Here is a 13253-nt window from a genome sequence, read left to right as displayed (position 1 = left end):
ACACCCGCTCACAGACAGAACGCCTGTTTGTAGAGGGATTTTTGAGGTTTAGATCTGGTTTAGACCTGGTTTAGACCTCGTTTTAGTCCTCGTTTAGACCTGGTTTTAGTTCTGGGTTCAGTCCTTATTCAAACCTAGTTTAGACCTGGTTTAGTCCTCTTTTAGACCTAGTTTGGACCTGGTTTAGACCTGGTTTAGACCTAGTTTAGACCTGGTTTAGACCTGGTTTTAGACCTGGTTTTAGTCCTCTTTTAGTCCTGGTTCTACTCCTCATTTTGGTCCTCTTTTAGTCCTGGTTCTAGTCCTCCTTTTAGTCCTGGTTTAGTCCTGGTTTAGTCCTGGTTTTAGTCCTGGTTTTAGTCCTCGTTTAGACCTGGTTTTAGATCTAGTTTTAGTTCTGGTTTTAGTCCTCGTTTTAGTCCTCTTTTAGACCTGGTTTAGTCCTGGTTTAGTCCTGGTTTAGTCCTGGTTTTAGTCCTCGTTTAGACCTGGTTTTAGATCTAGTTTTAGTTCTGGTTTTAGTCCTCGTTTTAGTCCTCTTTTAAACCTAGTTTAGACCTGGTTTTAGTCCTGATTTATTGCTTTGTCTGAAATGTTCCACAGTGCGGCATTAAACCTTTCTTTCTTCACAGAGACCAAACCAGACGCAGTTCCAGGTCAGATCTGTGGAGAGGCGACTCCGCTCACAGTCACAATGTTTGTTTTTTGAGGTATTTTTGACTCTAAATCCTCCTGTGATTGAATAAATGTAAAGTCAAGTTTTAAAGTCACACTGTGGAATATTCCAGGCAGAGCGGTGATGTCTCCATAGAAACAACAAAACAAAAAGTTCCATAGTGCAGCTTTAAGTATATTTTAAAGTGGTTAAAGTTAATGCTTTCTTCCACCTTGTGATGTCATGAAGTGAACGGCTCCTTTTCCATTTAGTTCAGTCGAGATCGGTGACTCCAGGACTGAAACGATCCTGGTGATTCTAGTGAAGAGTTTAAAACCACAGTGGAGCACTTCTTCTTGTATCACCACATGATGACATCACAAGGTGTTTGAGAGAAGAACTCAGCCTAAATGTGCAGGTTTGTGTGTTAAACATCAGAGTAAAGTTTGATACGAGACGTGAAAATAAACACAATGATCTTCGTAATACATCAACTCCCCAGTAGGTGGCAGCATCACTAACGACAAGACATGAATATATTTGAGTCATAACTGAATTATTATTATTAAGACACACAGAGGGCCCCTGACACACACAGAGAGAGAACACCTGACACACAGAGAGAACACCTGACACACAGAGAGAACACCTGAGACACACAGAGAGCCCCTGACACACACAGAGAAGGCCCCTGACACACAGAGAGAACACCTGACACACACAGAGAGGGCCCCTGACACACAGAGAGAACACCTGACACACACAGAGAGAACACCTGACACACAGAGAGAACACCTGACACACAGAGAGAACACCTGACACACACAGAGAACACCTGACACACAGAGAGAACACCTGACACACACAGAGGGCCCCTGACACACAGAGAGAACACCTGACACAGAGAGAACACCTGACACACAGAGAGAGGGCCCCTGACACACAGAGAGAGAACACCTGACACACAGAGAGAGAACACCTGACACACAGAGAGGGCCCCTGACACACACAGAGACACACAGAGACCTGACACACAGAGAGAGACCTGAACCTGACACACAGAGAGGGCCCCTGAACACACCTGACACACAGAGACACACAGACCTGACACACAGAGAGACCTGAACACAGACACTGAGAGAACACCTGACACACACAGAGAGAGAACACCTGACACACAGAGAGAACACCTGACACACAGAGAGAACACCTGACACACAGAGAGAGGGCCCTGACACACAGAGAGAGAACACCTGACACACAGAGAGAGACAGACACACAGACCTGACACACACAGAGGGCCCCTGACACACAGAGAGGGCCCCTGACACACAGAGAGAGAACACCTGACACACAGAGAGGGCCCCTGACACACACAGAGGGCCCTGACACACAGAGAGGGCCCCTGACACACAGAGAGACCTGACACACAGAACACCTGACACACAGAGAGAACACCTGACACACAGAGAGAACACCTGACACACAGAGAGAACACCTGACACACAGAGAGAACACCTGACACACAGAGAGGACACCTGACACACAGAGAGAGCACCTGACACACAGAGAGAGCACCTGACACACAGAGAGAAGCCCTGACACACACAGAGAGAGACACAGAGGGACCTGACACACACCTGACACACAGAGAGAACACCTGACACACAGAGAGGGCCCCTGACACACACAGAGGGCCCCTGACACACACAGAGGGCCCCTGACACACAGAGAGGGCCCCTGACACACAGAGAGGGCCCCTGACACACAGAGAGGGCCCCTGACACACAGAGAGGGCGTGTGTACCTCCACGTATCCGGACAGGGGGAAGTCCTTCCTGAAGGGATGTCCCTCGAAGCCGTAATCTGTGAGGATCCGCCTCAGGTCGGGATGATTCGAGAAGAACACGCCGTACATGTCCCACACCTGTCACACCTGTCACACACCTGTCACACACCTGTCCCGCACCTGTCACCCGCTGAGGGGGGTTTGTGTATTAAAGGTTCAGTTCAGTCAGAGACTCAATTTAAAACAAAATATGAAAAGGTTCAACATCTTAAAAAACACAATCTGCCCTGTTCTCCAACAAAAACAAAACACTACAGAACTGAGACACTCGTCCAGGTTCTGAGGAATTTTCTGAAATATTTCAAATGGCTCCATGTGGTTTATGTTTGGTGAAAAGTGAAAATGGCGTCTCACCTCGCGTTCGTACCAGTTGGCGGCTTTGTGGACGGGCACAGCGGAGTCGAGCGCGGTCAGCTCGTCTGTGTACGTCTTCACTCGGATACGAGAGTTAAAGCGCAGAGACAGCAGGTTATACACGATCTGAAACAACAGCACGTCGTCAGGAGAACAGTCGGGGAAACAGTCGGGGAACAGTCGGGAGAACAGTCGGGGAACAGTCGGGGGAACAGTCGGGGAACAGTCGGAGAAACGGGAGAACAGTCGGGAACAGTCGGGGAGAAAGTCGGGAGAACAGTCGGGGGAACAGTCGGGGAACAGTCGGGGAACAGTGGGGGAACAGTCGGGAGAACAGTCGGGGGAACAGTCGGGAGAACAGTCGGGAGAACAGTCGGGGAACAGTCGGGAGAACAGTCGGGAACAGTCGGGGAACAGTCGGGGGAACAGTCGGGAGAACAGTCGGGGGAACGTCGGGGAGTCGGGGGAACAGTCGGGGGAACAGTCGGGAGAAACAGTCGGGAGAACAGTCGGGGGAACAGTCGGAGAACAGTCGGGGGAACAGTCGGGAGAACAGTCGGGAGAACAGTCGGGGGAAACAGTCGGGGAGAACAGTCGGGGAACAGAGAACAGTCGGGGGAACAGTCGGGGGAACAGTCGGGGGAACAGTCGGGAGAACAGTCGGGGGAACAGTCGGGGGAACAGTCGGGGAACAGTCGGGGAACAGTCGGGAGAACAGTCGGGGAACAGTCGGGAGAACAGTCGGGGGAACAGTCGGGAAGAACAGTCGGGGGAACAGTCGGGGGAACAGTCGGGAGAACAGTCGGGAGAACAGTCGGGGAACAGTCGGGGAACAGTCGGGAACAGTCGGGGGAACAGTCGGGGGAACAGTCGGGAGAACAGTCGGGGAACAGTCGGGAGAACAGTCGGGGGAACAGTCGGGGGAACAGTCGGGAGAACAGTCGGAGAACAGTCGGGGGAACAGTCGGGGGAACAGTCGGGGGAACAGTCGGGAGAACAGTCGGGGGAACAGTCGGGGGAACAGTCAAGAGAACAGTGGGGGAACAGTCGGGGGAACAGTCGGGGGAAACAGTCGGGAGAACAGTCGGGGGAACAGTCGGGGGAACAGTCGGGAGAACAGTCGGGAGAACAGTCGGGAGAACAGTCGGGGAAACAGTCGGGGGAACAGTCGGCCTGTGTGGTGGAGCTGTTTGTGGTGCTGGGTTCTCTACAGTGTGTCCGTGCGTGTGTGTGTGTGTGTGTGTGTGTGTGTGTGTGTGCGTGCGTGCGTGTGCGTGTCTGCGTCTGTGTCTGCGTCTGTCTGCGCGTCTGTCTGCGCGTGCGTCTGCGTTCACCTCAAAGCGGTTTGCCCGTGTGGGGATGTCCACAGCCGTCAGGTCGATCATGTTCCTGTACTGGGCGTTGGTGTGGTCCCTGAGGAAGGTGAGAACCGGGATGACCCCGTCTGGGTGAATCATCAGCTCCAGCTCGTTAAAACACGTCACCTACACAGGAAACGGGAAACAGGAAACAGCTCTGTCACAACAAGGAGCGCTGGAGAAATATTACGCTTTATGTAGTTCGCAGAAAACAAGACATGTCTCCACCAGATTTTATAGACAAACAAAAAATGGACCAAAAGACGAGGGGAAAAGGACCAGACCTGGACTTGCTGGATGTACTTGGGCAGGATCTCGGCCACATACTCCCCGAAGGCCGACAGCTGATTGTGCACCACAGAGTCTGCCGGCCGGACGGTGGCTGTGGAGGGACAAAAAGACAAAAAAATAAATAAATACAAATCACTAACACACATTAAGAAGTGGTCTAAGTGAGCGTCACCCACAGCGTTCAGCTCCAGTCAAGTGAAGCTCAAGAGGTCGGCAGTGAATTTGGAGCAGAGTTTCAGATTAGAAACAGGAATTTATTTACGGACAAAAGAGCGGATTGTTGAGTGATCACAGAGACCATGAGCAGAAAGAACGTAGAGTTTGCATGTCACCAGTGTGATAAAGAGCAGGAGGAGGGGCTGGGAGCAATTAAGTGAATTGTAATTGAGAATTAATCATTTATAATCATCAGTCATCAGCTGTTTTTATTAGAGATGTCTACAGCCAATCCTCTGCCTTCCATAAAATGTATTAATATCATGAACTGTGCAGACGTGTGTGGAGAACGACTGCGCAGATTCGTGAGGAACAGACACTTACGTTTGTTTTCGGAGCTCTGGTTCCGGGCCTGAGTCTGGACAAGACATGGTGCCGGTTTGATACCTGCGACACACAAGAGGGCAGTGAGGGAGGACAGACACACACACACACACACACACACACAGGCACACAGACACACAAACAAACAAACCAGATTTTCAAAATCGTAAATTGGGACACACCTGAGTTGGGATGTTTGGTTTAAATAAAATAGTGAAAAGAGCGAGGGACATTGTGCATTCTCATGTCAGTCATAATCTGAGGGATTTATGTTGCTGCATTTATTTTTTATTTATTTATTTTTTCCGCAAACACGGATTTGACAAATGACAATTTATGCAAAAAATTGTGATTGTGATTTTAGTTCTGTTTAGACATGATGTAGTCCTGGTGTAGTCCTGGTGTAGTCCTGGTTTAGTCCTGGTTTAGTCCTGGTTTAGACCTGGTTTAGACCTGGTTTAGACCTGGTTTAGATCAGATTGGTCCAAACTAGAGACACTGGGACATTTCTTTTACAAAACTGGGACAAATCAGTGGTTTTATATAAATCTACTGAGACAGAGGACCGTCCCGGTAAACAGTGAGCATGAATCTATAATAAAACCGTTTATTATTCAGGATTTATTCCAGTTTTGTGCCGGATGTGTCCGGTCTTTAAACCAGCAGCACTTTAGCATCACATTAGCATCACATTAGCATTAGCCGAAGGTCACGGCGCCGGGCCCCGGGTCCGCGCTCCGGGTCCGGCTCTAGTCCCCCGGGCCCCGTGAGCCCCGCCGCGGACCCGGGAGCAGCGGTACCGGGAGCCCGCAGCGCCGGTCCCGCACACGTCCCGCAGAACTCACCGTTTAACGCGCGACCCGCACCGACCCGCAGACACCGCAGCAGAGACGCCGCCATCTTACGTCTGTCAGGGCTTCTCCGGACGCATGCGCAGACGAGAGCGCCCTCTGTCTGCGCGGAGGAGTCACAGCGAGTTTATACTGACGCACTGAGGACTCGAGTCTCTGACCTCGAGTCTCTGACCTCGAGTCCCAAGTCAAATACAGGCAAGTCCCAGTCAAGTCTCGAGTCACTGGCCCATGAGTCCAAGTCAAGTCCAAGTCAAATACAAACAAGTCCAAATCGAGTCTCGAGTCACTGGCCCATGATTCCGAGTCAAGTCAAGTCCAAGTCAAGTCTCGAGTCATTGGCTTATAAGTCCAAGTCAAGTCCAAGTCCGAGCTTCAAGTCACTGGCCCATAAATCCAAGTCAAGTCCAAGTCGAGTCTCGAGTCACTGACCCATAAGTTCAAGTCAAGTCCAAGTCCGAGCCTCAAGTCCCTGGCCCATAAGTCTAAGTCAAGTCCAAGTCAAGTCCCGAGTTACTGGCCCATGAATCCAAGTCAAGTCCAAGTCCAGTCTCAAGTCACTGGCCTATAAGTCCAAGTCAAGTCCGAGTCCCGAGTCATTGGCCCATGAGTCCGAGTCAAGGCAAGTCCAAGTCAAGTCTCGAGTCATTGGCCTATAAGTCCAAGTCCAAATCAAGTCCAAGTCGAGTCCAGAGTCACTGGCCCATGAGTCCAAGTCAAGTCCAAGTCGAATCCAAGTCAAGTCTCAACTCACTGGCCCATGAGTCCAAGTCCAGTCTATGAGTCAAGTCGTCTCCTTTGAGCTTCAAGTCAAATACAGCTTTGATTTTTGCACTTTATATGAATTTTAATTTAAATTATACTTAAAAAGTCACAGTATATTTATATGTGAGTATTTATATAAGTCTCAAGTCCTAAAAATAGAGACTCAAGTCCGACTCAAGTCCAAGTCACGAATTGCAAGTCCCCACCTCTGATATTTATGCAGCGGTGGAACGTGACAAAGTGAAAGTAGTAAAGTGTGGGACAGGTTTGTGTCTTTAATATTAAATAAATATCACACCAAAAAAACATTTCATGGTCCAGAAACAAATCGCACCAGCCTTGATGAGCTTCATTTGACTGGAGCCGAACACTGTGGGTCTTTACACACAGTGACGGAAGAACAGGCCACACCTCAGGTCACAGTTCACATTTTATTTGTCACATTTGGAGGACATGTTTTTAGTGCATGCAGCAGATTTCACATGGGACACAAACACCACACAGTGAACACACACACACACACACCATACACACATGCACCATGCACACACACATGCACACACACTCAGACACAGGAGCGGTCAGTGGTCAGGGCAGTGTGCGGTCAGTGAGGAGGACAGAACACACACAGATTCACAGTTGGTTTCACCTTCTGCCTTTACACGTCTCATTCTGAAGATTCCCTGATGTGCTTTTTCTTTTATTTCCTTTCGGTTCTGACGTTAAAGCTCGTGTGACAGGTCTGGTTTGGTGAAGAGCGTCTGTGCTGAATATTATTTACCAGAGTTTACACCTGAAGCACGGGTAAAATCTGAACAGTCCAGTTTGCAGAACAGGTTTAACTACCGTAAAATCGGGACTATTGAGCGCACCCTAAAATTGTACATATATCGGTCGCACCTGAATATAAGCCGCAGGTGTCCACGTCTTCAGAAACGTTTTCAAGTTCAGACCGTCTGCTTTTATCGCCTCTGAAAGCTTTTGTCGTCTTTTTTGCGTTGAGTCAGTTCGTCAACGTGTCACCATCGACTCACTGACGTCGAGCTCACGTGCAGCGGCTCTAAAATCTGCATCATCTGCATTTCCTCGTGTCTTTTCCATGAGGAGGTGTGTGTATGAAGTGCAAAATAACTGTTCAAAACACAAACAAACAAAAATCTTAAACACAACGGACTCCAGGCACTCCAAAACAGTAGAAAAAGTTAACACATCGCACGAGGAAAAATATAGTTAAAAGGCCTTTATTTGAATGGTCAAAGCCGACATGTTTCGACCTTAACTGGTCTTCATCAGGACTGGCCCTGGCCTAAGCCCTCGTGCGACGTGTTAACTTTTTCTACTGTTTTGGAGTTGCCTGGAGTCCGTTGTGTTTGAGTTTTGATCCTTTTTTCCAAGAGCACCCTTACTCACTACACGTACTTGCTCCTACTGATTGGAACACCTGCAGCAAACAGCCACATTTTTGTTCTTTAAACAAAAATCTTTCTCGGCGCATCACAACAACAATGTCTTTCCCCGAGATCAAATTCACCAAACATTCTCTTTGTTCTGACTTTAAATCCTTCGATCTCGGGATCGTCGCCAACACAGAATGTCTGACTCTTCTCTGATTGGCTGGTGCCTGAACTCACACTTCAGGGGTTTTTGTGAACCGTCGAGTGTTTTCTGATTCCTGATCTAGTCACTGGAGAGAAATGAAATTGAGCGGAGGCACTAGGTGGCGCCGGACTGGCTAGCATTTATCTGCTGTGTCGCCAAATGAACGGACAATGTGCCAAACAAAGAATTCGTCCATATATTCGCTGCATCGTGTTATTCGTCCCAGGGTTCAAAGTGTGAGAAAAAAGTAGCGGCTTATAGTCCGGAAATTACGGTATAACAATTTTAACAATAAACTCACAAGGTTCATTTGGTCTGGATAATTTATGTTTTTAGGTTCTTTTTTTCAGACGCAGAGTTTGTTTTCGTCCTGACAGTTTGTTCTGCTCCTGCTCCTCTTCCTCAGAGTCTCGTGACGTTACTGTGACGTGTCTGGTCAGATGATTTAAGCAGGTTTTGGTGCCGTCTTCTTACGGAAATGTGCTCACAGGACGATAAACCGGGACGAGGGGCTTTTTTACTCTCACACACCTGAGATACTGTCCTGAGGAAGTGCGACTGCAGGTGGCGCTGTCGTCCTGCCTCCACCAAAACCTGTTTAAATCAACTGAGCCACACGACACAGAAACATCACCAGACTCTGAGGAAGAAGAGCAGGAGCAGAACAAACTGTCAGGACCAAAACAAACTCTGGGTCTGAAAAAAGAACCTAAGAATATAAATGAACTCTGTTTTATTCTAACGTGTCACATGAGCTTTAAACATCTGATCCAGCTGCTACTGTGGCTCTGGTCTCGTCATAAACAGGCCTGTGTGTTGTGCTTCTTGTGCTTTTATAAATTCTGTTGGGGTTTTTTAAAAGTTTGTGCTCACATTTCAGAGGAAACACGTTCTGTCGCTTCACAGGGTCATGTGTCTCCTGATTTTACAGAGGCTGTGTTTCTGGAGAACCTTCTAACCCACTTGGACGCTCCTTTAGTGCTGGGGTGAGGATCTCAGGAGCTCAGAGTAGAGCTGCTGCTCCCTCACGTCGAGAGGAACCAGTGGAGGTGGTGTTACGGTTGATCTAACAGGAACATCGCCCACCTTTATCCCGTGTCCTGTCGATTTGAGCTCCCGGCTCTACTGCACACGACCCCTAAGCACCGTTACAGCGTAAACGCCGTCGATTTGAGCTCCCGAGGCAGAAGTGGAGTCACATTTTAAAAGTGTTTTGGTTTTATTTTCTGTTTGGATTGAATAGTTTGGATTTAATATTTGATTTTATCGTTTTCATTTTCATTACATCGTATTTTTTTTTATCGTAACTTTGTTTAGAAAGGCGCTGGATAAATAAAATATCACCATATCATTGTAGGAAATTCACACTGTTGTCTGTGATATTAGTGTTAAATATTATATAATTAACGCAGTTTCATCTAAAGATTTGAGTGTTTCAGTCGTTTCTTTCTCTTCTCTAGTTTAGTTTTATTTGATATTCAGATCTGGGTCTGTGGAGATGAGTTCTGCAGATTCCTGTAAATGTTTGAATAATGTTTCTTGTGCAGTGGGACGTTTATTTTATTGGAGGATAAATTGTTCTGTGGATCTGTGTGAACTTTAGTCCACATGAGCCACACACACTCACAGAAAAGAGTTTAGATTTGACAGAACTAAAGTCTAAAGTCTGATCCCCGAGTGAAACAACATCAAACCCACGATTCTAATCCAAAGAAATCAAACTGGGAGGTCAGGGTTTGGGTTTGGTTTCATTGGATCTGTACAAATGTAAACGGAAAAACGTAAAGTCGCTTATTTCGACTTGGCATCGTGAATCGATAGACGTCGCTGTCGGTTTAGGCTGCGGGAGCTCATTCCGACAGAACCCCGGGTCTGGATAAAGAGGTGAGAGACACATCGATGACACCTGCCTCTGTAACAGCGTCACCGCCTAAGGTCACGTTTACACTGAAACCAATCACAGAATCAGAAAAGATCTGCGTCCAGACACGTCGTTTCTGTGTCCGAGTCCTTCTCTATCCACACAACTTTGAGCAGATTTGTTTAAGTTTTACAGAAATGAAACTTAAAACCTCATGTCAGTGTTTTCAGACGTCCACACGGTGCCGGATCAGATCTGTATGAACATGAATTTGTGGAGCTGGAGGCACCGGATCCAGAACGGGGCCGAAAAGTGACTCGTCTGACTTTTGTTTTCATTTGCACCAAACACAACGTCAAGTCCAAACTTCTGCCTCGTCTGTGTTTGGTCCTGTTCAGTCAGACTCTGTTCGCACCAGAACTCCTCCTGTGACCTTCTCTAGTTTACACAAAGAAAACACTCTGTTATTATTACTGTGAAACAAAGAGAGACGGTGTAAACGACAGACAGTGTGCTGGCCCTGCTCTGCCCTGTGCCCCTGTGCCCTCGAGCCACACACTTCAGCCTCAACAGGACTCGTACATTCAGAGGTCACATGGGTGAGTGGAAGATTCAGATTCATGGTTGTTACAGTGCGCAGTGTTCAAGAGACAGACATTTACTCAAGTCCAGAGTCCTTCAGGAGTTTCCTCTGTTCATCATCTGTTCATCATCTGTTCATCATCTGTTCATGACCTGTTCATCATCTGTTCATGACCTGTTCATCATCTGTTCATCATCTGTTCATCATCTGTTCATCATCTGTTCATCATCTATTCATGACCTGTTCATCATCTGTTCATCATCTGTTCATCATCTGTTCATCATCTGTTCATCATCTGTTCATCATCTATTCATGACCTGTTCATCATCTGTTCATGACCTGTTCATCATCTGTTCATGATCTGTTCATCATCTGTTCATGATTTGTTAATGATCTGTTCATGATCTGTTGTTGATGGTTCTTCAGGTGGAGAGGGTTCGTGCCTGTGACGGGTTTTGGCTGTTCTTTAATTTCAACTTAATTTGGTAAATATAAATTATATTTTTACACCAAGAAGCAGTTTGAAAAATAAGTGTCAAAAATATGTTGAAATATAAAAGTAGAGAGTTCTATTTGATGACATCATCACACTGGGAGAATTCTGTCCAAACGTTCAGCACAATTTACAGTTTTTCTGATACGTCAAACATTATTTCAACTAAATTTCCACGCTGTAGGTTTGTGGAACTTCTGATTAATGTTTTCTGTGTCAAATTGTAAATGTGTGGTGTATTCTTCAGCCCCATCACCAAATCTTCAACCAACAAACTCCACAAAGGAGAAACATTCTAACATGAACAATTTATCCACAAATATCAAGAGAAGAAAGAACAAAACTTAAAGGAAACGAGTCACACAACAAACTCAACTCATGTTCTGATCCTGAAGAAAACAGAAGGAACTGATTCTGCAATTAAAATTAAAAATAGATTAAATGATGTTGATATTAGCATAGACACAAAGATTTGTGCAGTTGGAATGTCAGACATCTTTAGGACCACAACGTTTCCACACACAGAAAACCATTAACTAGAAGTTCCACAAACCTACAGCGGGACACTTCCACCATTGTGAAAAAGCTCTATAAAGGTCTTATTACTTTATTTGCCTAATAATCATCTCTGTGCACATTAGAAGAGTTTTGTCCCAGTGTGCAGGACGGTTATTCCTCGAGTGACGTCATCATCTGCATCCAGGAACTAAAATTGGGAACCTAATAAATGTCCAAACTGGGATTTTTTTTAAATGGTTATTTCTTTAAGGCCGCCACACACTACAGGGTTTTTAAACACAGACAAGAGGAGAATCTGGTGAGACTTCAAATCTCCAATCGTAAAGACTGCCAAAAGATTGGGACTGTGTTCAAAGTTCACACTCTGCTCTTCTAGTTTCGATCCAAGTCCAAACTGTGTGATTATTATTTGTGAAATGTGGAGCAAAACTTCAGATCCAGGATTTTTAAAGTGTAAAAAGTTTGGAGATAAAGTGTTGGGGAAGTGGAGTCAGTGTGGAGAATCTGCAGCTTCAGCTCGATCTGTGCTCTGTGTGGATTAAAGTGTGGATTGAGACAAATTTTTGTGTCCGACAGAGCAGCGATCGAATCCGACCCGAGTCCGATAAGCATTAAGAGATTTGTGTTCAAACAGAATTAAAATCACACTATTTTCATCGGCCAAATGACAAACGTAGGATAATATTTGTTCCTCTAACAGATACGGAGATGCAAGATACAAACTCAGGAAACAGCGAAAATAATGATTAGACTTTATTCCTCACCTCGTGTAAATTGACAAATTTAAAGTGCAGCGTCTCATCCACATTATCCAGAGAAATTGTCGTTCACAAATAATGAGTCCAGTTCACAAAACGTCTGGGCTGTGACTCCAGTTTTTTGTGTTGTTTAAAAGTAAAAAGTTGTTTGGTCACGTGTGTCTGCATCGAGCTGAAGCTGCAGATTCTCCACACTGACTCCACTTCCCCGACATTTTATCTCCAAACTTTTACGCTTTAAAAATCCTGGATCTGAAGTTTTGCTCCACATTTCACAAATAATAATCACACAGTTTGGACTTAGAGCGAAACTAGAAGAGCAGAGTCTGATCTTTAACACGCAAGAGTCTCAGAGCCACTAGAGCCACTGTTTTTCTAGTTCTAAATATTTGTCCGAACCCATCAGACTTCAGTCGGGTTTCCATGCTCTAGTGTGGATGTAAACAGACACACGTGAGGAACTACTCTCACCTTTTTCTTTTAAACAGCGCAAAAAACTGGAGTCACAGCCCAGACGTTTTGTGAACTGGACTCATTATTTGTGGAGGATAATTTCTCTGGATAATGTGGATGAGACGCTGCACTTTACCAGAGGTGAGTAAGTCTTTATTTTCACTGTTTCCTGAGTTTGTATTTTGCGTCTTTGTGTCCATCACTTCGTCAGTAGCGTCGCTGATGTTTGTTCGTTACGATCGCACACAAAGACACAAAGTCGGATCCTCCTCGAACTCCAGGAGAAGCAAATCGGAGCCAAAATCAGTCAAACTCTCCCGTAGTG

General features: G+C 46.3%; 2 protein-coding genes across 2 annotated transcripts in view; both read right to left on the bottom strand.

Annotated features, from left to right (window-relative positions):
* The window catches only part of ndufs3 (NADH:ubiquinone oxidoreductase core subunit S3), a 6272-nt gene extending 285 nt beyond the window's left edge, over nucleotides 1-5987 (bottom strand). Inside the window, exons 1-6 of the mRNA XM_020927631.2 lie at nucleotides 5892-5987; nucleotides 5047-5109; nucleotides 4500-4597; nucleotides 4192-4341; nucleotides 2858-2983; nucleotides 2462-2581 (exon numbers count right to left, since the gene is read on the bottom strand). Coding sequence (XP_020783290.1) covers nucleotides 2462-2581; nucleotides 2858-2983; nucleotides 4192-4341; nucleotides 4500-4597; nucleotides 5047-5109; nucleotides 5892-5946 — 612 coding nt within the window. The 5' untranslated portion in view covers nucleotides 5947-5987. The remainder of the gene's footprint in view (nucleotides 1-2461; nucleotides 2582-2857; nucleotides 2984-4191; nucleotides 4342-4499; nucleotides 4598-5046; nucleotides 5110-5891) is intronic.
* Nucleotides 1-13253, bottom strand: part of dnase2 (deoxyribonuclease II, lysosomal) — a 167196-nt gene that overhangs the window by 78325 nt on the left and 75618 nt on the right.

This window comes from Boleophthalmus pectinirostris, unplaced genomic scaffold (assembly GCF_026225935.1).
Source record: "Boleophthalmus pectinirostris isolate CB_2022bp ecotype Guang Dong unplaced genomic scaffold, ASM2622593v1 HiC_scaffold_6, whole genome shotgun sequence".
Classification (NCBI taxonomy): Eukaryota; Metazoa; Chordata; class Actinopteri; order Gobiiformes; family Gobiidae; genus Boleophthalmus; species Boleophthalmus pectinirostris.
This window is presented reverse-complemented; position numbering and strand designations above follow the sequence as displayed.